We start from the raw sequence: 23033 nt of genomic DNA, 5'->3' as shown, positions 1-23033 counted from the left end.
AGCACAGCAAAGTCACCTATCTAATGTCCAAAGGCAAGGAGTCCCACAGTATCAATGCTGCCACACTGAAGGATTGTTGCCTTGCAGCAAACATTATATGGCACTTGGAAAAGTGCCAGTTCTATAGATCAAAGTGGACATACATGGGGTAAGGTGATCCTTAAAAAAAAAAAAGCTTGTTCCCTTAAGCTGTTAAGGGCTTTACATTTCAACATTAACACCTTGACTTTGGCCTGGTAATGAATTGGCAGCCAACATCACTCTCAGGGCGGAGGTGTAATATGCTGGCAGGGTCTCACTCCTGTAGGCAATATTTAAAAAGGAATTTAAGCCACCCAAGAGCAGCTCCTGGTGCCGCCTGCATTATTTAAAAGAAGTACCTCCTTTTCTCAGTCGCACAGACTTCTAAGCTGAGGCTTGGAAGGACAAACATACATTGACTAAAAGCAAAGCACACAATCACTGCTCCTCTCAGTGCTTGGCCACTCCAAGAAGGTGGGTGAGCAGAGAGGAAAAAACAAGGAGGATGAGTTGGGTCAGGAAGCTCCAGAGATCAGCAATGGAGCCCCTGTTAGGATGTGCGCCACAGTCGGTGCCCAATGGTGATAAGTTCCTAGTAAAAAGTGCCCCTTGTCTAGGAATGGGCCTAAAGGCATCCTCCATATTGAGCCAGTTTGTCATGAGATGGAACTAAAGTTTGTACCCTCTTATTTCAATGCAGGTTTTAAAGGAAAATTAATATAAATACTTTAAGATATGCATGAAACACGTTTGTGTAAGAAATGAAAAGGTTGTCTAAAGGCTGCCTATCTGACTTCTTTTGCTGTTTTACGAAGTGATTTCTGTTCCCCAAGAGCAGCTGTTGTCTTATAGTTAAAGCTATGGTTTTCCCAGTACAGTGGTACCTCAGGTTACATACACTTCAGGTTACAGACTCCGCTAACCCAGAAATAGTACCTCGGGTACTATTTGCTTCAGGATGAGAACAGAAATCGTGCAGCGGCGGCGCAGTGGTAGTGGGAGGCCCCATTAGCTAAAGTGGTGCTTCAGGTTAAGAACAGTTTCAGGTTAATTCGGAACGAATTAAGTTCTTACCCTGAAGTACCATTGTAGTGATGTATGGAAGTGAGAACTGGACCATAAAGAAGGCTGATCGCCGAAGAATTGATGCTTTTGAATTATGGTGCTGGAGGAGACTCTTGAGAGTCCCATGGACTGCAAGAAGATCAAACCTATCCACTCTTAAGGAAATCAGCCCTGAGTGCTCACTGGAAGGACAGATCCTGAAGCTGAGGCTCCAATACTTTGGCCACCTTATGAGAAGAGAAGACTCCCTGGAAAAGACCCTGATGTTGGGAAAGATGGAGGGCACAAGGAGAAGGGGACGACAGAGGACAAAATGGTTGGACGGTGTTCTTGAAGCTACCAACATGAGTCTGACCAATCTGCGGGAGGCAGTGGAAGACAGGAGTGCCTGGCATGCTCTGGTCCATGGGGTCATGAAGAGTCGGACACGACTAAATGACTAAACAACAACAACCAGAGCAGCTAGCTAGTTTATGGGGCTCCTGATGCACACATTGAAATCAATGTAGCAAGTTCCCTGAGAGTGACAGGTTTTGATGATGTGTTGTCACTCTCAGGGTGGGATTTATGTATTTAGCATATATACATATTTTATGTTCAATTTCCCTTTAGTCTTAGAGCAAATGGAATGCAAAATACATGACGATTACGTGAAATATGTAAAAAAATTCCCCCTTAGAGCACATCGTTAAGATCATTTGCTCCCAGCAGATCTTGCCATGTTGATTTCAGTGCATATGACAGCAGGAGCCACATGCACTAGATAGCTGCTTGTAGGTGGCTGAAATTAGTTGTTAAAGATTGACAGCAGGAGTGAAACCTTGCCAACATATTACACTTCAGCTTCAAGAGCTGCTCTGGCCGCCAGTTTGTTACCTGGCCAAAGTCAATGTGTTACTACTGGTATATAAAGCCCTTAACAGCTTGAGGGGCACCTTTCGAGCCAATCCAATCAAAGGGCGACTAATCCATTAAACATTGCAGCAATCATAATCATGCTGCTAATTTACTGCCTTTACCAGGAGCTGGAATCTCTGTATGGCTACCCCATGTGGTGAGTCACTGAACTGCAGGTGACAGCCTTCTCAGCGAAAAGCTTTCTGGGCTGACTCTGCGGGTACTCCTACCGGAAGCTGCTCTTAGCCCCTGATGGACCCCAATGCCTTTGAAATGGATAAGCAGATTCAATGTGGGGAATTTTTGGCCAGGGTTGTGGCAGGCAGAGAAAGAGTGGAACTCACAGTGTTTCCCAAATGTGGGTCTCCAGCTGTTTTTGGACTACAACTCCCATCATCCCTAGCTAGCAAGACCAGTGGTCAGGGATGATGGGAATTGAAGTCTGTAAACAGCTGGGAAACACTGCTCTAGACCCAAGGCTCAGCATTTGGGCAACTCACATCAACTCACATCATGATATTCTTGTAAAGAAGCTGGTAAAATGCGGACTTGACTATGCTACCACTCAGTGGATTTGTAACTGGCTGACTGACCGAACCCAAAGGGTGCTCATCAATGGTTCCTCTTCATCCTGGAGAAGAGTGACTAGTGGGGTGCCACAGGGTTCTGTCTTGGGCCCGGTCTTATTCAACATCTTTATCAACGACTTGGATGATGGACTCAAGGGCATCCTTATCAAATTTGCAGATGACACCAAACTGGGAGGGGTGGCTAACACCCCAGAGGACAGGATCACACTTCAAAATGACCTTGACAGATTAGAGAACTGGGCCAAAACAAACAAGATGAATTTTAACAGGGAGAAAGGTAAAGTATTGCACTTGGGGAATCAGAGGCACAAATACAAGATGGGTGACACCTGGCTTGAGAGCAGTACATGTGAAAAGGATCTAGGAGTCTGGGTTGACCACAAACTTGACATGAGCCAACAGTGTGACGCGGCAGCTAAAAAAGCCAATGCAATTCTGGGCTGCATCAATAGGAGTATAGTATCTAGATCAAGGGAAGTAATAGTGCCACTGTATTCTGCTCTGGTCAGACCTCACCTGGAGTACTGTGTCTGTGTCTGGGCACAGTGTCAAGAAGGACACTGACAAACTGGAAGGTGTCCAGAGGAGGGCAACCAAAATGGTCAAAGGCCTGGAAACGATGCCTTATGAGGAACGGCTAAGGGAGCTGGGCATGTTTAGCCTGGAGAAGAAGAGGTTAAGGGGTCATATGATAGCCATGTTCAAATATATAAAAGGATGTCACATAGAGGAGGGAGAAAGGTTGTTTTCTGCTGCTCCAGAGAAGCGGACACGGAGCAATGGATCCAAACTACAAGAAAGAAGATTCCACCTAAACATTAGGAAGAACTTTCTGACAGTAAGAGCTGTTCGACAGTGGAATTTGCTGCCAAGGAGTGTGGTGGAGTCTCCTTCTTTGGAGGTCTTTAAGCAGAGGCTTGACAACCATATGTCAGGAGTGCTCTGATGGTGTTTCCTGCTTGGCAGGGGGTTGGACTCGATGGCCCTTGTGGTCTCTTCCAACTCTATAATTCTATGTCCAGTTTGGCCTTAAATGCCAGTCAAGGAGATGAGAAAGTAAGGATGATTTAGAACCACGCTTTTCAGTGATTGCTGAAACTAATTTTGTCTAGGCAAGTCTATCCAGACACGTAGGTATTGATAGGTTTTTTTTTATCATCTTTAAAGGTTTTCCATTTTTCTTAACTGATTTCATTGATGATTTTAATATTTCTTCTAAACTGCTGAGAAGTTTTACCACAATCAAGCAGTATATACATTTTGTTAAACAAGAACACCAAATGCTGCATCCAGTCTCAACTTCTCCTTGTCCTTATATGGGTGATCAAAAACTGTGTCTTATCTGTCCTGCTTTTACTTGCTTTTTTGTTCTTTCCTTACTGGAATAGCAGAAGAATAAAAGGGAGGGGGACTGAAAAGTGAGAAGGAAAACAGGTTGAACTTGAGACGTCCCAAAAAACCATAAATTCACAGGAGTGTGAGCGTAAATATGTAGCTAATCATAAAAAGTTCCTGGAAGGCTGAATATAGTCTGGAGCACAAGCTGAAAAAAGTTCTTGGAGCCAGATGGTCTGACCCACATGGCAAAAGATGGTGGTATCCAGTCAAATATAACTGGAGATCAAAGCAGGAGGTGGAAGAACCAGTGGCAGTGCTAAGGACTGCTGTGTACAGGTCTTATTTATTCCTGTTGGAAATTTGTTTGACTTCACTGTCAAGCAGTCAAGATTTGTTTGTTAGTTGGATTAGTAACACTTAGTTACTTTCAGATGTAAAAATGAAAGCCTGAACACACCTACCATGCTTACAGCAAGTCTCTAAAAGTATGAATGGTATTAATAATAAATCCCATGTGTGACAGTATACATGAAGAGCTAATGATTCATGGGCATGTGCCAAATTTATGGTGATATTTATGAGAAGCTGTGGGCAAAAGGTTTCCAAATGGCCTGTAACCAACATAATGTGACCAACATAACACGAGACAACTAATTGATAGGCACCCACAAATAAATGCCTCCTAAGCAAGACCCTGTGCATACAACACTTTGGAGCACCTAAACTTAGCACTAAGCAGGATCGCAAACTTTCTTAGTGCTGGACTCAGGAGAGTGAATGGGCACACTAGGGAGCTCCCTGCAAGGAGCTCTTGGGCACGTCATCATCACAGTAATAGTAATAGTAATAGTAATAGTTGTTGTTGTTGTTTATACCCCACTCATCTGATTGGGTTTCCAAACTCCACACTGAAAAGGAAAGAAGTCTCCTCCCTTCCCTTTTAAACCCAAACTTGTTGTGATCTTAAAGAGGGATGGAGAGACTCCCAAAACCTTTTCCCTCTCATCCATGTGAAGCCTGATCTTGTTGTGACCTTAAGGGGTGGATGAAGAATCACAAATGTTCTCAAAAGCCTTTGGAAGTCTTCTCTCTTTAAGACTTCAATAAAATTGGGCTTAAAGGGGATGGCGGAGCTTCTTTCTCCTTCCCCATTCAAGCCTGATTTCTCTCTAATGGGGGCAAAAGGTATTCTGATAGGCTTGTGGCCCCGCCCATCTGTGAAATTTGACCCATAAGGGAGATCCTGATAAGGACCTGGCCCATGGGGACAAAAGTGGTTCCCACTGCTGCTCCACATGAATCCACCTATTTAGCCTAGCTAGGGAGAGCTTGCCTTTGCCACATGGATCTTCCCACAGGCAGGAGGAAGCTGAATGAAATTGCCCCCCTCTCTGCTCAGCCTGAGCAGCTGTTTTGGTCTCAGTGGATAAAGATGAAATTCTGCTCATGTGAATTGCTAAACTGGTACAAGAGCCTCTGCTCAGTCCCAGTGTTCAGTCCTGTTCTACATTGGCTGCTATCAGCAACAAAGCAACCCTGTAGCCCTCTGGAGAATGCTGAATAAATACCTCCTTTGCAACCCTGTGTAACTAATACCCTTTTAAAACGGGGAGCTGGAGAGACGGTGGCAGGAGCAGAGGCCAAGCATCAAGCCTGCCAGACGTTAGGCCATGTCGGGAATTTTGCAACAAATCCAAGAGAGATCTCGCTTCGTCTGCATTGTACAGTGGTTCTTAACAATGAGCATATAATAAATGTACAGTCTGCAGGAGTTTATTACGCAGCGTATGACCCAGTTTATATAGCCATAAACATCACCAGCTCTCTGCTTCTCTGATTTACAGTTCCCCAGCCTAATTATGAAGCTATGTTACGTTGCAAGAAAGACTCCAGTTGTATATGGCTTTTATTTAGGGTTACTGCCTCTCCCAGACAACCATTCAACGACAATTTTCTGCTCATTTGGGCATGGGGCCAGCCTTTGATATAGTCTGCCAGTAGGATTTAGAGCAGGACCCTGGGACTGGAGAAGAAGGACGAGGATGACATCTTCAGTGCAGGGTGGCTCCCCAGATGTTGCTGACCTGAAACTCCCATCAGTCCGAGCCAACATGTCAAATTGTCAGAGATGGTGGGAGTTGTAACATCCAGCAATATATGGACACTGGGCGCCATTTTGAATCACAATCGTGGACCAAAATGTCACTTTGGAATGACTTTGCCTGTTTTCTGATGTAGGTTTGACTGCCTCTCAAAATATCACTGCAAAACTCAGCACAAGGGGAGTAGTGGAGGAAGGGGAGTGGAGGGGATGGAGCGCCATGGGTGGCACTGGGGCTGCAGGGCGCCCTCCAGCACGGGATGTGACGTGGGATGCATGTGGCACATGGCCTGCAGAGCTCCAAAGTCACCGCCTCCATTCTGGCCACCCTCCAGCTGAGGGGGAGGTGGCGGGCAGACTCCCTGCAGGGAGCAGTGTGCCCTCTCCCAGCTTGCCCCCCCCCAGTTGGTGGCTAGCCCTATCCCCTGTGCGTGGCGCCTGCGTGCAGGTCATGCACACTGCCCCTGGCGCCTGAGTGGCTAGCTATGCCACTGCACAAGGGGCCCTGGGGTGAAGATGAAGGAGATGTCAATGTATGGGTGCCATTTTGAATCAAGATGGTGGACCAACAATAAGGACTTGGGCATTCTTGCACAAGTTTTTTGGCGTAGGTTTGGCTACCTCTCAAGATATAATTGCCAAACTTGGCATGAGGGTTCCTAAAGTGGGAGCAGCAAACGTCACTGTTGTTTGGATTCCAGGTGTCATTTTGAATCAACATGGCTGACCCAAACATCACCTTGGTGTGACATCACCCATTCCCCCCTGCCCCTGTTTTTTAAAATATAGATTCTTAGAGAGGTTTAACAGCCAATACCTCTTGACAGGGAGCTCCATGGATTGTAGCTCTGTGAGGGAGAATAGTGGTCTCCTAACAAATCTCAGCACCCTTGGCAAACCACAGTTCCCAGAAGACATGCCTGTTTAAAGCAGTATAATAGTACTTTAAATGTATGCTGCATGAATGTGGCCCAGATGGGCCTTTGGCCTGATCCTGCAGTCAGGCTCCTCTTGCATTCTAATGAAATACAATTCCTAGGACAAACAGGACAGCACCTAAAAGGTGGATTATAGTGCCAGATAAACAAAAACTGAGTGCTCTGCATGCACAGAGGAACAGCACTATTTGATGTGGGATTTATCTAGCCAGCTTGCTCTGATAAAATGAGCAGAGGCCATATAGAAATGGTCCTGACGGCTTGTGGGGAGGGCTAGGCTCCCCTCCAGGCTCCCTCAGCCAGTCATCTCCTGAGAATATGGGCCTCTCTTGTCATAAATGGAGTGTATAACAGCGTTTGCTGCATGAAAGCATTCCATTGTTATTTTTAGATGGGGAATTTGTCTGTTTGCTCTGCCCCAGCAGCATCCCAAGCTGAGTGCAGTTAAGGAGCTTTGTTATACTGGAAATAAGACTTTACCTGGACATCGTGGGCAGCAGAGCTGCGGCACATGCACTGGATTGGGGCAATGCAAATTCGGGCACCTTATTCTGTTGCACAACACGTTCCCATTCTGGAGAAATAAGTTGAAGAGAAGAAGGGTTATTTCTGTTCAGCAACCTCAGCGTGCTTTACCATCCTGGCCTTGCAATAGCTTTCCCATTTTATGGATGAAGATTCATAAACCAAGCAAGATATCCTTCCTAACTTCAGGCAAGTTCATGTAAAATTCCACTATGGTGAACAAGAAATTGAGCCTGATGTAGAGTTATGCAAATGAATGGGTGGAGTTTATACAGACACTGGTCGTCATGATCCTCAATAACTTCCATTGAATTCTATGGGGCAAAATAATTGGGATTCAATTTGAGATACCCTTGGGAGCAGGGATGGATTGATGTGCCCATTCAATATCTCCATTCCATTCTGCATTAATCTATCATTTTTTAAAAAATAAAAAATGCATATTTGAATGTATTTTCTCATAAAAGGCAAAGGTAAAGGGACCCCTGACCATTAGGTCCAGTTGCAGACAACTCTGGGGTTGTGGTGCTCATCTCGCTTTACTGGCCAAGGGAGCCGGTGTACAGCTTCTGGGTCATGTGGCCAGCATGACTAAGCCACTTCTGGCGAACCAGAGCAGCACATGGAAACACCGTTTACCTTCCCGCTGGAGCGGTACCTATTTATCTACTTGCACTTTGATGTGCTTTCGAACTGCTAGGTTTGCAGGAACAGGGACCGAGCAACGGGAGCTCATCCCGTCGCGGGGATTCGAACCACTGACCTTCTGATCGGCAAGCCCTAGGCTCTGTGGTTTAACCCACAGCACCACCCGCGTCATAGACACTTCTAAATCCACAGTCCCCAAACACAAATTTTAACATGCATTTTGCTGCATTGTTGAGTCAAGGATTGAGCCGAGGCATGCAAAACCCAAATGATAACTGTGTCCCTCTCTACATATTAGCCAGGGCAGTACAAATCAGGTTACTTCACTTCAAAAGGCAAAACTGAATAACATCTTTTACAGTGGTACCTTGGGTTACAGACACTTCAGGTTACAGACTCTTCTAACCCAGAAATATTACCTGGGGTTAAGAACTTTGTTTCAGGATGAGAACAGAAATCGTGCTCTGGCGGCGCAGCAGCAGCAGGAGGCCCCATTAGCTAAAGTGGTGCTTCAGGTTAAGAACAGTTTCAGGTTAGGAACAGACCTCTGGAACGAATTAAGTACGTAACCAGGGGTACCACTGTAGTTGGATCACTAGCTAAATTGTGAAAATAGCATAGAATTTAGCTAGGTTTATAGCAATCCCTGTGACACATAGCCTGCCCATCATAACAAAGGACATTCCTCTCTTGTGCACAATGGTCACCATCTGGCTGTCAGGGCTGAAAAGCAATAGAATTAGCTTCAAGGAACGTACCTCTGAGCAGAGACAGTTAACGCAGTAGACAATCCCATAAGGCTCTAGGTATGGATGCCACCTTTCGCCTACACGATACTTTTTATCTTGGAACACACAGTAAGTCTCTGAGTCTGCAAAAGAGAAGAGGCCAAGCTGTGAAGGGTGAGCAAAGGGGTCTGTGCAAAAGAAGAGTGGGTAACCATCATTTTAGGAACATAGGAAGCTGCTGTATACCAAGTCAGACCATTGGTCCATCTAGCTCAGTATTGTCTACACTGATTGGCAGCAGCTCTCCAGGGTTTCAGGCAGACAGAAGACATCCCCAGTCCTACGTGGAGATGAACTTAGGATCTTCTGAAGGCAAAGCAGATGCTCTACCCCTGTGCCCCTTGGGGATATCTTACTGTAGAGCTAAACTTCCACATGTTTATTGATTTATTTAGCAATATTTAAATTCTCCTTAATCCACAAATACCTTCACATGGCTTCCATAACACATAATAAATTAGTGGTAAAATAAAACTTTAAAAGCAAGTATGCATAAAGATGGTCAAAGTATACATAACACCAGCAGTTGCAAACTGGAAATTGCATTTGGAAATTGATCTTACTTTTGTAGGTTACCATTCTGTTATTGCATATTTTATTATTCCATTCTATTTTAGATTCTAATTGAAAATGGACAGAATATTTTGTGGAAAACCAAATGCCATTTTTGAAGAAGAGGAAGAGGAACTTAAAAGATGCCAAACATTTGCTGTTCAAGGAAACGGGGAAGAGGACAAGCTTCCATTTCTGGTTGCATCTTCTAGCCTTTGTCCTTAGCTTTGCCTAATCTCCTGCTAAGTGATGAGCCACTGAACCTGATTGTGTCTCTCTGTGTGCTCTTTAACCTGCTTGCCTTCCTTTCTAAGACCCTGCTTCTCTCCAGGCAGACATACAGTTAGCCAAAGGGCCCTGAAGCCTTAAAACAATAACAACAACAAAACCACCAACTACCTCAAGGTTGTGCTATAGGGTAAATGTACCCAGGAACCCACTCCCATATAGTGTCCTCCTTTATAGAGAACAAGCTGCCAGAGGGCAGGCCTCCATTTGAAGGCATTCTCTATTTCCAGGGCTGCCTGGCCCAAGTCTTGTTTAAAACTAAAGAACACCAAGAAGGGAGAGCAGGAAGGCACTTGAAATTGTCCATCAACAATCAGCACTTGGATAGCAGACTGAGCATAGGAACATAGTAAGAGCCTGCTAGATCAGGCCAGATGCTCTTCTAGTCCAGCAGCCTGTTCTCACAGTAGCTGAACAGATGCCTTTTGGAAGCCTGCAAGCTGGACATGAGTCCAACGACACTCTGTCTACTTGTGATTCCCAACAACTGGTATTCAGTGGACGAAGGCCTCTCTCAGTGGAGGTAGAACATAACTGTCATGGCTATTGCCTTGTCCTCTATGAATTTGTCCAATCCTTCTTTCAGAGTTGGTGGCCATCAGTGCCTCCTGTGGGAGTGAGTTCCACAGATTAGCTATGTGCTGTGTGAAGTACTTTCTTTTGCCAGGCACAGCAACCACCTGGTCACAGTCTCTTTCACTAGCATGACATATACTCCACTTTAAATTTGCATTTATACATAGAAATCATTATAAGCAAATGCTATGCAAATCTGTTTTCTCTTATTTTGGCAACACTCTGCCCGTGGTTCCACCTTGAACCCCACTATTGTTCTGCAGTACCTCCACAAGAGATGACATACATCACAGCAGTGGTTCTCAAAGATTTTCTTTTTTTAATGTCACTCCAATGGAAATTGCTGAGGGTCTTGGTGAACCAATGAATAAAGTTTTTGTTTGTTTGTTCTACAAAACAAACCACACATACAACTCATATTTTAGTGGCTGTGGTCTCTTTCTAATGGAATGGCCTCTTGTTGGCAGAGGCCTGTGACGCAGGGTGGAATTTAACTCAAAACCTCAACTCAGGTTCAGCATTCATTCTGCTTCTGTATTTAGGATTGAGGGTGGCAAAGGATGAAGAGCCCATGCTGTACTTTGGCTTGAGCAAAGCGGTCTCAATCTCCATTGTCAGAAATAAATAAAATCAAATGCAGGGCCAAGTAGGTATATTCACAGGTCTTGCTATCTGAGCACAATGCATTCTCAGGAAATTGTTTGTTAGGTGAACGTTCGCATAATGAATTGACAATTTTTATTGAACCCTACTGGGAAAATTCCAATGCATTCTGGACCGTAGAATTTTGACCTCAAAATGATGGGGGGGGGGAGAACAACCCACGAAGACCCTTTGAAACTTTGCAAAAGGCAAACAAGAAAGGGGAAAAATTCTCTTATTTGTCAAATCTCCCTCCCTCCCTCCCTCTCCTCCCGCTCCCACCCACATGGTTTCTAGCAGCAAAACACAAAAATAGTAATGCTTGTTTAAGGTTGCTTATTTGTTTACAGTACTACATGCAGGTCCGACTGTTTGGATATCTGAATCTGTGCTGTGTATAGCAAGGTTTGGGTACTAATTCCTCGTGTTTGGATAAGTGAATTTTCATTCGAGTGTTTGGATAGCAGGACCTGCATGCATTCTTAATAATTTTGCAAGTTTCCTGAAAGCACTTGAAGGAGCCTGCAAAGTAGTATTAGTCAACAGACCTCAGAACGATAACTTCTGCACCATAGAAGAGTTGTTGAGAGATGGTCATTTAAACCTGGCCAATATGATCTGCTTTCCTTCCTTCTGCCTAAAAACAGAGTGCAGGCTGTGTGGGGCACTGTGGTGGTTTGTGTGAAAAGATCTGCTTCCACTTCAGTCGGCTGTGGGATGAATGAAGCTTTCATGTCTGAGAAGCAGTGAACTGGGGATGCCACCGACAACCCCTTGGTGATGCTCCTGCTTTAGACAAAGCTATTTGCACAGCTCGTTCTTGTGAATAAGCTCAGCCGAGCAGAGAGAATGCCTCCCTTGGATCACGTTCATCTCGTCCTTCCCTTTTGTATCCCTCTACTTGCCAGGGAAGTTTGGTTAGAGTTGGGAAATATGCTTGTTCTATGGTCAACTACTATCACATAATGTTGAGCAATACAAGAAATAAGCCAGAGAAAAGTGGCACCTACAGGTACAGCAAAGAATTCCATGGTTTCCAAGTAGCTTCAGATGAGATTTCCATAGCTAGCCCTACCATGAGGCAGAGTGAGGTAATTGCCCCAGGTGGCCAATGCTATGGAGCTGAGAGTGGACAGAACTATGGGAAGAATTCAACATTGTGCTCTTCCAATTGCTCTGTCAGTGCAAGCGTTTCAGCTTGCCCAACAGAATGATCTCCCTCAGCTCCTGCCATGCACTGTTCTGGGGGTTTCCAGACTCCCCAGATTTTTGGGCGGGTGGTGAAGAGAGAGGAAAAGGGGGGAAGTCCCACTGCACTAGTGGAATTCATTTTGCTGGTTCCTTCTGGCACATGTACATCTAGCCCTATGTATTCTACATGGTCTGTCCTATGGCCCCTAAGGTGGAAAATGTTGAGGGAAAAGGCTATCTAAACAATCAAAGGGGGCGGAGCAACTCTCCTGTGAGGAAAGATTACAACATCTGGGGCTTTTTAGTTTAGAGAAAAGGTGAGTAAGAGGGGACACGATAGAGGTGCATAAACTTATTCTTGATATGCAAAAAGTGCATATCCTGTCTCATAATACTAGAACTCAGGGTAATCCAATGAAACTGAATGTTGGAAAATTCAGGACATTTATTTGCGCAATGTATAGCTCAAGTGTGGAATTTTCTCCCACAAGAGGTGGTGATGACTACCAACTTGGATGACTTTTAAAGAGGATGAGACAGATTCATGGAATGCTATTGCACTCAGGGCTTGTTTGCAGGCTTCCCACAGGGGTATCTGGTTGACCACAGTGAGAACAAGATGCCGGAGTAGATGGCCTGTGGTCTGATTCTGAGGGCTCTTCCTATGTTCTTAAGGTAACCTGCTTTGCTCAGGTGCAGTGGAGGCAATGTCAAAGCAAGATTCAACTGTCACTCAAGTCTGGGGTGGGGTTGTACATGGAATGGGGGCAGCAAAATGTCTTGAACAATTTCCAGTGATCACCAAGTATGTCACCTGCCATTCATGACTTTTGGCAAGCAATGCCATGTCCCATAGATTGCTAAGATCAGTGAAAACTATTCTCAGATATATACGGTATTTTTGTTTCCAAAGACCTCATTAATATGTTTTACTAACTGCCTGGGCAATTTGTTTCCTTAAATGGTATTGCATCTTTTATTTGATTTAACTTAGATAAATATGACCTGAAAACTTCAGCACATGACTTCAAACTCATGGGATGGAACCCAGGTGACCTCGGTGATGTGTATAGCAGTGCTTAAAATGGAATGAAGCAAACTCTGTATTTGTTATATCTGAGGTAAAACAGACCCTCCAGCTATTACATTAGATTCTTGACAAGGCAATGAAAAATATACTCTTGGGGAAAACAAAGAGTTCATTCAAGATAAAATAAAATTTATCGGCTAGCTAAATAGGGGAAAAACAGTTAAACATGCTTAGCATAAAGGCAAATGTAACAATAGGAACATGCAGAGTAAGGCAACCTTGTGGGGAAACCAATCCCAAATTATTAAATGTGAATCAATCCCCCCCATCCCCACTAAGTCCCTCTGAACTCAGTGAGACTTACTTCTGAGTAGACATGGATAGATTTATGCTGTAAATGTTATATTCAAACAAATTCAAAGTTCAGTTTCTGTATTAGTTTTATTGAAGTGCTTATAAATATGTTAAGATTATGAACATGATAATTTGACCTTTGCTGGAAGAGTTGTGCACATAAGTATATGTATTTCCTAGGGATGGTCACCTGACATTATTTAATTGCAGCTTTCATTTTGGATTGGGCTGGCATTGCATGCATTTCCAGATGCTCAAGTTGGCTTGCATCATATTCATTCATTATGTTAGTAATTAATTTTATGATTGATGCATTTCTACAAATGGAAAAAAAAAATCCATGGAAAAATAAAGTAGTGGAAAAAGTTGCAGAACATGTTTTCCCTTTCCTTTCCCCAACATTTCCCTCTGAGAACACTCTACCCCACATAACCGGTGCTGGATGGGGATCAACAATGATGGTGGTAGTCACTGCTTTTTTCCTGGGAGCTTCAAACCAAAACTTGTGCTCTATTGGCCAACTATTAAGACTGGATTTTGATTCATTTTTCTTCAATGTTCCTGAATTCATTGTCTACAGAAGGGAACATTCTGTGGGTGGGCATTCTTGCTGCCAATCAGCAGTGAATGAATCCATCAATACCAGTTGTTGGTGGGCACAAGTAGTTGTTACACTCAGGTTTTGCTTACGGGCTTTACTTTAGGGCATCTGGTTGAGCACTGTGGGAAGAGAATACTGAGCTAGATGGTCCTTGGGTCTGATCCAGCAGCCAGCCTCTCCTTATGTTCATCTACAGCTCCACCTGCCTCTCCATCTGGAAGTCTAATATCTAAGCTGTGTCATCATCTGCCAGGGGATAGACAAGACCACCCCTATCCATGGATCCCTAAGATCAGCCTTCCCCAACCTGGTGCCCTTTAGATGTTTTAGACTACAGTTTCCTTCATCTCCAGCCAATACAGCTATGCTGTTGAGAAGAGTAATCCAAATAAGCTGGAGGGCACCAGGCTGGGGGAGGATGTCTTATATTCTATATTTATGACGGATATTAATTGTTGCAAGTTGCTTTGGAGATCCAGTCTTGATTGAAAAGTGGGGTGTAAATAAACCAGTAAAACCAACCTTCATATCAGCTTTAGAAAACAAAACATTTTTGGTGTTGGAAAACCGTTAAAACTATATACACTGAAATTCAACCAGGGGGATACGAGGAAGTCACTTAACAATGTTACTAAGTTTGGTTTAAATATAGAGAGATTTATGTTTGTTTGTTCATTTGTCTGTTTGTAAAACTTTTGGAAAAACCAATATTTTTTGGAAAAAAAAAGAAAAACAAAACATTTCTAATTCTGGAGTATATCAGAACAAAATAAAAATTGTTTCCATGTGCAATACTGTCTTTGCAAAACAATAATGACAAGTGTGATCCCTTGAGAGAACAAGAGAACATCGCCATCTTATCATTGGATCATTTTTTTTCACTTCTCTGATGAATCAGATGCCTTTGCTCTCATAGGTAAAGGTAAAGGGACCCCTGACCATGAGGTCCAGTCGTGGCTGACTCTGGGGTTGCGGCACTCATCTCGCACACTCATCTCTCATCTCACTTTATTGCTAAGGGAGCCGGCGTACAGCTTACAGGTCATGTGGCCAGCATGACTAAGCCGCTTCTGGCGGACCAGAGCAGTGCACGGAAACGCTGTTTACCTCCCCACCGGAGCGGTATCTATTTATCTACTTGCACTTTGACGTGCTTTCAAACTGCTAGGTTGGCAGGAGCAAGGACCGAGCAATGGGAGCACACCCCGTCGCAGGGATTCGAACCACCAACCTTCTGATCGGCAAGTCCTAGGCTCTGGGGTTTAACCCACAGTGCCGCCCGCGTCCCTTGCTCTCATAACTACTGTTTATTCAATTTATTACTACAATTATATCCCACCTTTTCCCTTAGGAGCTCAAGGTGGAGTACATGGTTCTCTCCCTTCCCATTTTAGCCTGTGAGGTAGAACAGGCTGAGAGGCAATGTGTCTTACTTGTTGTAAACTGCTGCACACAGTGCTTTTTTCTGGGGGGGACACAGGGGTACGCATACTCCTAAACTTTTTGTGAATCTTTGTACTTTTGTCCATTTATTTGTCCATTTATTTTTCCCAATTTGATCTATGATCATTTTCATTAAAATGTGGACCAAATCTAATTTGTCTCCCCTGCATTCCTGCCAGGGCTGGCCCAAGACACTTTGGCACCTGAGGTGAACTACAAAATGGTGCTCCCCCCCCCCCCAGCCAGGGAAGAAGGTGCGAGTGAAAGAATAAAGATCTACATAAGGATAGGCCGCACCTGTGGATCCTGCCACATGAGTCAGTTGCCTCACCTTGCCTCATGGATGGACTGGCCTGCATCTCTGCATCCCATCTGTCTGCCACTGCTGTCAGATAGGCCTTCCAGGTTCAACCTACAGAGGAGGTTGACCTGGAGGCTGACCCGACTAAAGAGCACTTTCCCCAGGGCTTTCTTGGAGCCACCCATACCATAGACTCTGCCCTTTGCAGGTTTAAGGGCCATGTGTGTGCAGAACCAATTGATGTACACCACATGCACATTTTTCCAGGGTATGGATTGTATATGCAGGAGCTTACATGTATTCAGGTGTAAGTACAGTACAGTGGCTCCTGATCACCTGGAGGTTGGGATGAGTCCTGTATCCACCTTTTCAATCTTCCTCCCCATTCTACACAGATGAATGCATGGTCAAGGCTAATGACACAAAGGACAGCAGGATTCTAGCTGGCCTTCAACCAGAGTTTTACTCACATTTTCCTTGTTCCGTTTTACTTCCCTCAATGAAAAGAAGGCAGAGCACACAGGCCAAAAGGAATCTATTGTTTTCCAGTGTCCACTTTTTCCTCATCTTTGCTGTAAAGAAAAGGAAGGTGGGGAGGGGAAACAAAAACACATTTGCTGTCAAAGAAAGCTGGAGCTGTAGAAGAAAACCCAAAGGCTATTTACAATGAAGTCCTCAAAGATGATTAGACTCAGACTAGAAATCAGCTGAAGTGCTGGAGCAGGAGGGAACTCTGTAGAGGTCTTTTGCTAGTGCAGCATTTTTCAAGCTTCCTACCCTCTGGGAACTCCTGACACATTGATTTGTCCACTGCAGAATCTCTTTGGGATTGCAAAAGATTCTGGGATTCTAGGACACACTTTCATCTGATGCAAGGTATGAGTATAGCTTGGTGCAGATACAATGCTAAATGATGGTTTAGTGCACAGTGGGGCCACCTATGGCCCAACCTCAGCCTCATCTTAGCCTGCTCAAGTGATCAGTTCAGACCTCTAGCGAGAGTAAACTTTCACTTCCCCGACTGCCTGCTAGGTGAGGATGGAATGGAGATTGTATGTGCGTGAGAGAGCGCTAGGTTAGCTCCGGCCTTTCCCACAGTCAGAATGTGCCGTTGTTCACATCTAGTTTACCATCATGTGAATGAGACTGTGCAAAGCTTGTGCTTGTCTGCCCCCCTCTCTTCACTTCTTATTTTGCACACTGCAAGGAGAAGACAGGAAACTTTAGATTTTCATTTTCAGTTAACTGCAGTTTAGCTATGGTTTACTGTGGGTTAAAGGGACGCAGGTGGCGCTGTGGGTTAAAGCCTCAGCGCCTAGGGCTTGCCGATCGAACGGTCGGCGGTTCGAATCCCTGCGGCGGGGTGCACTCCTGCTGCTCGGTCCCAGCGCCTGCCAACCTAGCAGTTCGAAAGCACCTCCGGGTGCAAGTAGATAAATAGGGACCGCTTACCAGCGGGAAGGTAAACGGCGTTTCCGTGTGCGGCTCTGGCTCTGGCTCTGGCCAGAGCAGCGATGTCACGCTGGCCACGTGACCCAGAAGTGTCTCCGGACAGCGCTGGCCCCTGGCCTCTTAAGTGAGATGGGCGCACAACCCCAGAGTCTGTCAAGACTGGCCCATACGGGCAGGGGTACCTTTACCTTTTTACTGTGGGTTAAACCACAGAGCCTAGGACTTGCTGATCAGAAGGTCGGCGGTTTGAATCCCCATGACGTGGTGAGCTCCTGTTGCTTGGTCCCTGCTCCTGCCAACCTAGCAGTTTGAAAGCACGTCAAAGTGCAAGTAGATAAATAGGTACTGCTCTGGCGGGAAGGTAAACGGCGTTTCTGTGCGCTGCTCTGGTTTGCCAGAAGCAGCTTAATCATGCTGGCCACATGACCCGGAAGTTGTATGCTGGCTCTCTCGGCCAATAAAGCGAGATGTGCGCCACAGCCCCAGAGTCGGCCATGACTGGACCTAATGCTCAGGGGTCCCCCCTACTGAAACAAGCCAGCTTCATAAACCAAAAGTTGAAGTTGGCTTGTTTTAGTAAACCATAGTTTAGACTAATCACAGTTTGTTGAGGTTCATGTGAAAAGACAAAACTCTGGTTAGTTAAAAACAGAAGCAAAAACATCTGTCTCTTCCTCACAGTCACTTCAGTAGAGGGTCAGGGAGTACTTGAACCTAAAGTCTTGCAGGCTCATTCTCATTACATAATAAACCATAATTTATCATTCTATCTGAGGGAGGACAATGACCACGCCCTGCAAGGCACCCAATGTTCTGCTGAGGTCAAATTTGCAGGGGAAGATCAGTCATAATAGACATTGATCAAGCTCTGGTACCACCAGAACTGGAATCATGCTTTGAGCAGATCAAAATTGAACTCAGCATCTTTGCTTGTTAGTGTCTCAACATATATGCATGGTTAATGGAGACATATGCAGACTTTATTTTTAAAGAAACAACTGGAATTCTGATCTGGGTTGGGTTTTTTTTTAGGTATTATTGCTTTTGAAAACCTTAGAGCTTCTCGTTTCTTATCAAAGAAATGAGATAAAAAGTGGTGATGAAACAACAGAAACTGTCTGATACCATTTCGTACAGATTAATGAAAACTGCTTCTGAGAATTAAAATAAATTATAATTGAGAGCTACATTCAGTGCATGCCATGTTTTGGAATTTCTGATGCAACGTTTAATCCCATTCATCCTCTTTAAAAGTTGCTTAATGAGAGGAATGCTACGAAAACCAGAATTTCCAGAAGACAATGCTCTGCATGTGCATAACTATTTGTTAATTTCCTTTTTTTAAATCTGAAGTTTCCACTCTTATAAATATGCATGATTAATTTTAATAAGAATCACGTGGGGGTTTTTTAAAGTGTTTTCGGCAATAGCTTCTTTAATTCCTGTATTACTTTGTAGGCATCTGCTTTTGCAACTGTTTCCACCCCTCTTCATCATAATCAGACCGGCACCCCCCCCCCTTTTCACAACAGCTAAAACCTGGGGAGGAACATCTGCCTTCAAGGAAATGGATTAGCCTGTTAGTGCACAATATTACCCAATACAGTGTGTGACAGCTTTTACTAGTCCAGTGTCCTCCAGATGTATAAGACTACAACTCTCATCAGCCCCAGCAAGGCTGGCTGGGAGTAGTGGGAGTTGTAGTTCAAAATATTTGAAGGGCACCAGATTGAGAAAGACTGGAGCATGGCAAAACCAAGCGAGTCATGTCTCTGAGTAGGCCAACCTCATCTTCACCACTGTCCCTGCTCCACATCCACATGTTTTCTCTACCCCAACCCACACAATCACCCAGAGGAGAGTGCAAGGCAGGCAGAGAGAGCAGATCTATCTCTTCAACCTTGTCACTGCTTGCATACTCAGAAAGTGGAGGTGAGTAGGCATGGACAGATTTTTGCATTGCATTTATATGCCACCTCTTCTTCAAGAAGTTCAAGGTGGTGTACATGGTTCTCCTCCTCCCCATTTTATCCCACACAACAACCCTGTGAGGTAGGTTTGGCTGGGAGGCAATGTCTGGCCCGAGCTCACCCAGTGAGCTTCATTGATGTGGTGGGATTTGAACCCTGGTCTCCCAAAATGCTGCACTACCACTGGCTCCCAGGAGGAGGAGGAGGAGGAGCAGCAGAAGGAGGAGGGACAGGAACACTGAGGTCACCAGTGGCAGAACTTGGCATCTCAAATTTCAGCGACACCCTGTGCGATTCCAGAATCCAGCATCTCCCCACCTCTAAAATGACCTTCCAACATAGGAAACTCCCTAATACCTGCTCAGATCATTGGCCCACCTAGCTCAGTGTTATCTACGCATTCTGGCAGCAACTCTCCAGGGTTTCGGATGGGGCTGTTTACAAACCTTACCTAGAGCTGCAAAGGTGTGAGACTCATAGAGGCTGGTTTTTCTGTGATAACCATGTGCTCAGCCAATGAGCTCTACAGGCTCTTGCTCATCCCAGTGGGGCTTTAGATTTGTGTTTCTCAAATCCCTTATCAGCAACACTGGCCAGAATTTTGCAATGTTTTGAAGTAGTTCTGGGTTAGTCACTCCCTCCACCTAACCTGCTTTACAAGGTTGTTGTGAGAACAAGTGAGAAAATAAAGGCAAAGCATTTCACATGTTGTGAAGAAAGCACTGCAAAAGAAATTTCTAAATACTACTTCTATCATGGCTTAGCTGAATTTCCACCATGCCTTTGGAGATCTGCTCATAAGCTCTGTGTCCAATCTTAGGATGGAAACCACAAATCTTTAGCCCTCCAACTCTGTCTTCTTTCAGCAAGAATCCCTTATTCGATCTAAGCTAAAAAGCAACAGCCAATTACCGGTACCTGCAACTTTGGCGACAAGGCAGATCCTTTCATTTAGCTGTCCCTTTATTCTGTGTTTTGTGCCAAGATAGCATTCCAACACCATGTTACCAAGATCATATATCATCATTTAAAAATTGTTGGTATACCAGGGGTGGTATGGGGAAACCCCCAACCCAAAAAAGAGATACCAACTAAATAGTACAAAGAATTTGCAGAAATGTACCCAATCAGCTCAATTTGAGCTGGGGGTTCCTGTCACTCAAAGGTTTACATTTGTACCAGAATCCACCCTAAAGCTGTTTCCAGTGAACCTGGTAGATTTTACAAAATGCTTTCCCCCATCACTGAGCTTCTGAAACCAGTGCCTAAGCTTTCCCAGCAAAAGGCATGGCTTAATGAAATGCAGAACTCAGCCACAGGGGCAGTTTAATTCAGTGCCAATGGTTATCTCAGTGTTCGAGCATCTGCTTTAAGTGCAGAAGATCTCAAGTTCAATCCCAGGCATCTCTAGGTCGGTCTGGGATGCTCCCTGCCTGGAACCCTGGACAACCTCTGCCACTCAGTGGAGGCAATACTGAGCTAGGCAGAAAAATGGTCTAACTTGGTATAGACCAGCTTCCTTTGTTATCTCTGGAGCATGTGCCTCAGATCATGTGCAGAGTGTTTTTCCTCATCACTGGCTCACTGTAGGTGCTTCTTTGTATCTGGGATTGGGCCTACTGGTTTCTTAAGCAGAAAGGATGCTTGGGGGATTGATAGTACCTTTCTGCTCAGTGGGGCAGGTGGGAGGCAGGTAAAAAGGGGCCAGGAGGACAAACTGCAAGGTAAAGAACCATTCAAACACATGCAGCAGCCAATCCATCTTTACCCAGATGTAAGCACCGCTATTTTCAATACGACTTCCCACCAAGTGAGTGTGCATAGGACTGCAGCCCTAAAGTGCTCCAAGTGTATATTGAAGGGAGGGAATGAAAGAAAGGGTTGCTGCTACTATTGTTACATCAATGTGTTCAGTCAATTTTTTAAATGAAAAATTCAGGATGGGAGACCTAGTTATTGTGCTACGGGAAGCAAGCAAGCAAGTACACACACACACACACACACACACTAGAGAGAGAGAGAGAGAGAGAGAGAGAGAGAGAGAGAGAGAGAGAGAGAGAGATGGTCTCACTGCATCTTAAAGACCCACAGTTTCATTTTGGCTTTTTGCCACAGTTGTCCCAAGGGTACCACACGATATTCTCTCTCTCTCTCTCTCTCTCTCTCTCTCTCTCTCTCTCTCTCTCTTGTCTTTTGCAAGATATTTCAAGCAATACAAAGGATTCCCCCCCCCCAAAGATATCAGTTCCAACTGCAGCTAGGCAAACAATATCCATCTCAAAGGAAGCAATGCTAACCTCTCAGAGCCTATTTACATTGGAGAGACATCATGCCCCCACAACATGACATAAGAGTTCAGCTCAATCGGACCAAATGGGGCCCAGCTAGTTCAGCATCCTTTCCTCACAGTGGTGACCAACCAGATGTCTTTGGGAAGCCCACAAACAACAGGTATTCAGAAGCATAGCCCCATTAGGCTGCTGGAGGCAGGCAGAGTCTTGTGCCAGCTTAAAGCGTGTGCCTAAAGCTACTCACGAATTCAGTGGTACAGACTCACTCCCAGGTAAGTCTATGAAGCCTATGAAGCCTTACCTGGAAGGGAATTCCCAGTGAACTCAATGCGGCTTGCTTTCATTGTCGACATGTGCAAGGCTAGGGGTGTGCTGTAAAACTGCGGTCCTAAGCACACTCCCCTTGGAGCATGTCCCATGGAACGCATTAGCACTTGCTGCTGAGTAGACATGTCTGGATTGTAACTCTCACACACCGCGATCCTAACCATTTCTAATGGGAAGGAAACCCTATTGGATTCACTGGCGCTTCCTCCCAAGTAGGTGGCGTTAGGATTGCACCCTGAAATAGATGCAACGCGTGCAGCAGTCGAGGACCAAAGACTGGGGTCCTCCGCACTTTTCTGCGGAGGCAAAACACAACCAGGTTGGCCGTTGACTTGACTCTGCTCAGTAAAGAGGGACCGCCGCCCGATATATACTAACCTGACTTGTCAATTTCTAGCGTGCTTCTTGCGCACCCTCTGAAGCAGCAGCCTCCACGACTTTCCCCTCAGCGCTGAACTGGTCCAAAACGCCGGGCGGGAGGCGCGGCTTGTTGCTAAAAGCGAAGCGCGCTTCCACAATGTACACACGCACGGAGGGCTCCTGCTCCACTGCAAAGGGGCGAATCACACCGGCTTGCTCACTTGGTGGTATTCACCATCGAAGTGTGCTTGTGTGGAGGAGGAGGAGGAGGAGGAGGACTCGTTCTGAGAGCAGCCTTCAGAGAAGCAGAGAAGGAGCTGCTGCCGTTTCAAGAGAAGGAGCTGCTGCCGAACAAACGCGGAGGAGAGGCGAGCGGCGTCGGGGCCGTCGGATCTCTCCAAAGCTTTTGGAGTGGCCAGAGCTCAGGGAGGGTGCGAAGGCTCTGCTTTTCTGGAGGGGGGCGGAGAACAAGGGACACCTGCTGTGCCGGCCGCCCACCGCCGCTGCCGCCGCCTTCCCCGCCCCCCAGTGTTCTTGCCAACGAGAGCCGTCGAGTGGATGATGCGCGCCTCACCACGGATCCGCCTGTCGGGGCGGCTCTGCAAGCAGCCGCGGTTGACTGAGTGCTGAGATGCGCCTCCCACAGGCCTCGCTTTCTTTCTCCTCCTCCTCCTGCTGCCGCCGCCCCCCACCCCACCCCCCACTTTCTTGGCACACAAATGGCGATTGACAAAGGTAGCGCCG

The 23033-nt window shown here is 45.4% G+C and overlaps 1 protein-coding gene across 1 annotated transcript in view; it reads right to left on the bottom strand.

Moving 5' to 3' along the window:
• Nucleotides 1-22634, bottom strand: part of CHRDL1 (chordin like 1) — a 50092-nt gene extending 27458 nt beyond the window's left edge. The window contains exons 1-4 of the mRNA XM_079961717.1: nt 22308-22634; nt 16360-16461; nt 8882-8994; nt 7431-7524 (exon numbers count right to left, since the gene is read on the bottom strand). Coding sequence (XP_079817843.1) covers nt 7431-7524; nt 8882-8994; nt 16360-16456 — 304 coding nt within the window. The 5' untranslated portion in view covers nt 16457-16461; nt 22308-22634. The remainder of the gene's footprint in view (nt 1-7430; nt 7525-8881; nt 8995-16359; nt 16462-22307) is intronic.
• Nucleotides 22635-23033: the final 399 nt, after the last annotated feature.

The sequence above is a fragment of the Podarcis cretensis genome, assembly GCF_951804945.1.
Source record: "Podarcis cretensis genome assembly, chromosome: Z".
Classification (NCBI taxonomy): Eukaryota; Metazoa; Chordata; class Lepidosauria; order Squamata; family Lacertidae; genus Podarcis; species Podarcis cretensis.
Note: the sequence above shows the minus strand (reverse complement) of the source record. Positions and strands in the feature narration are given on the sequence as shown.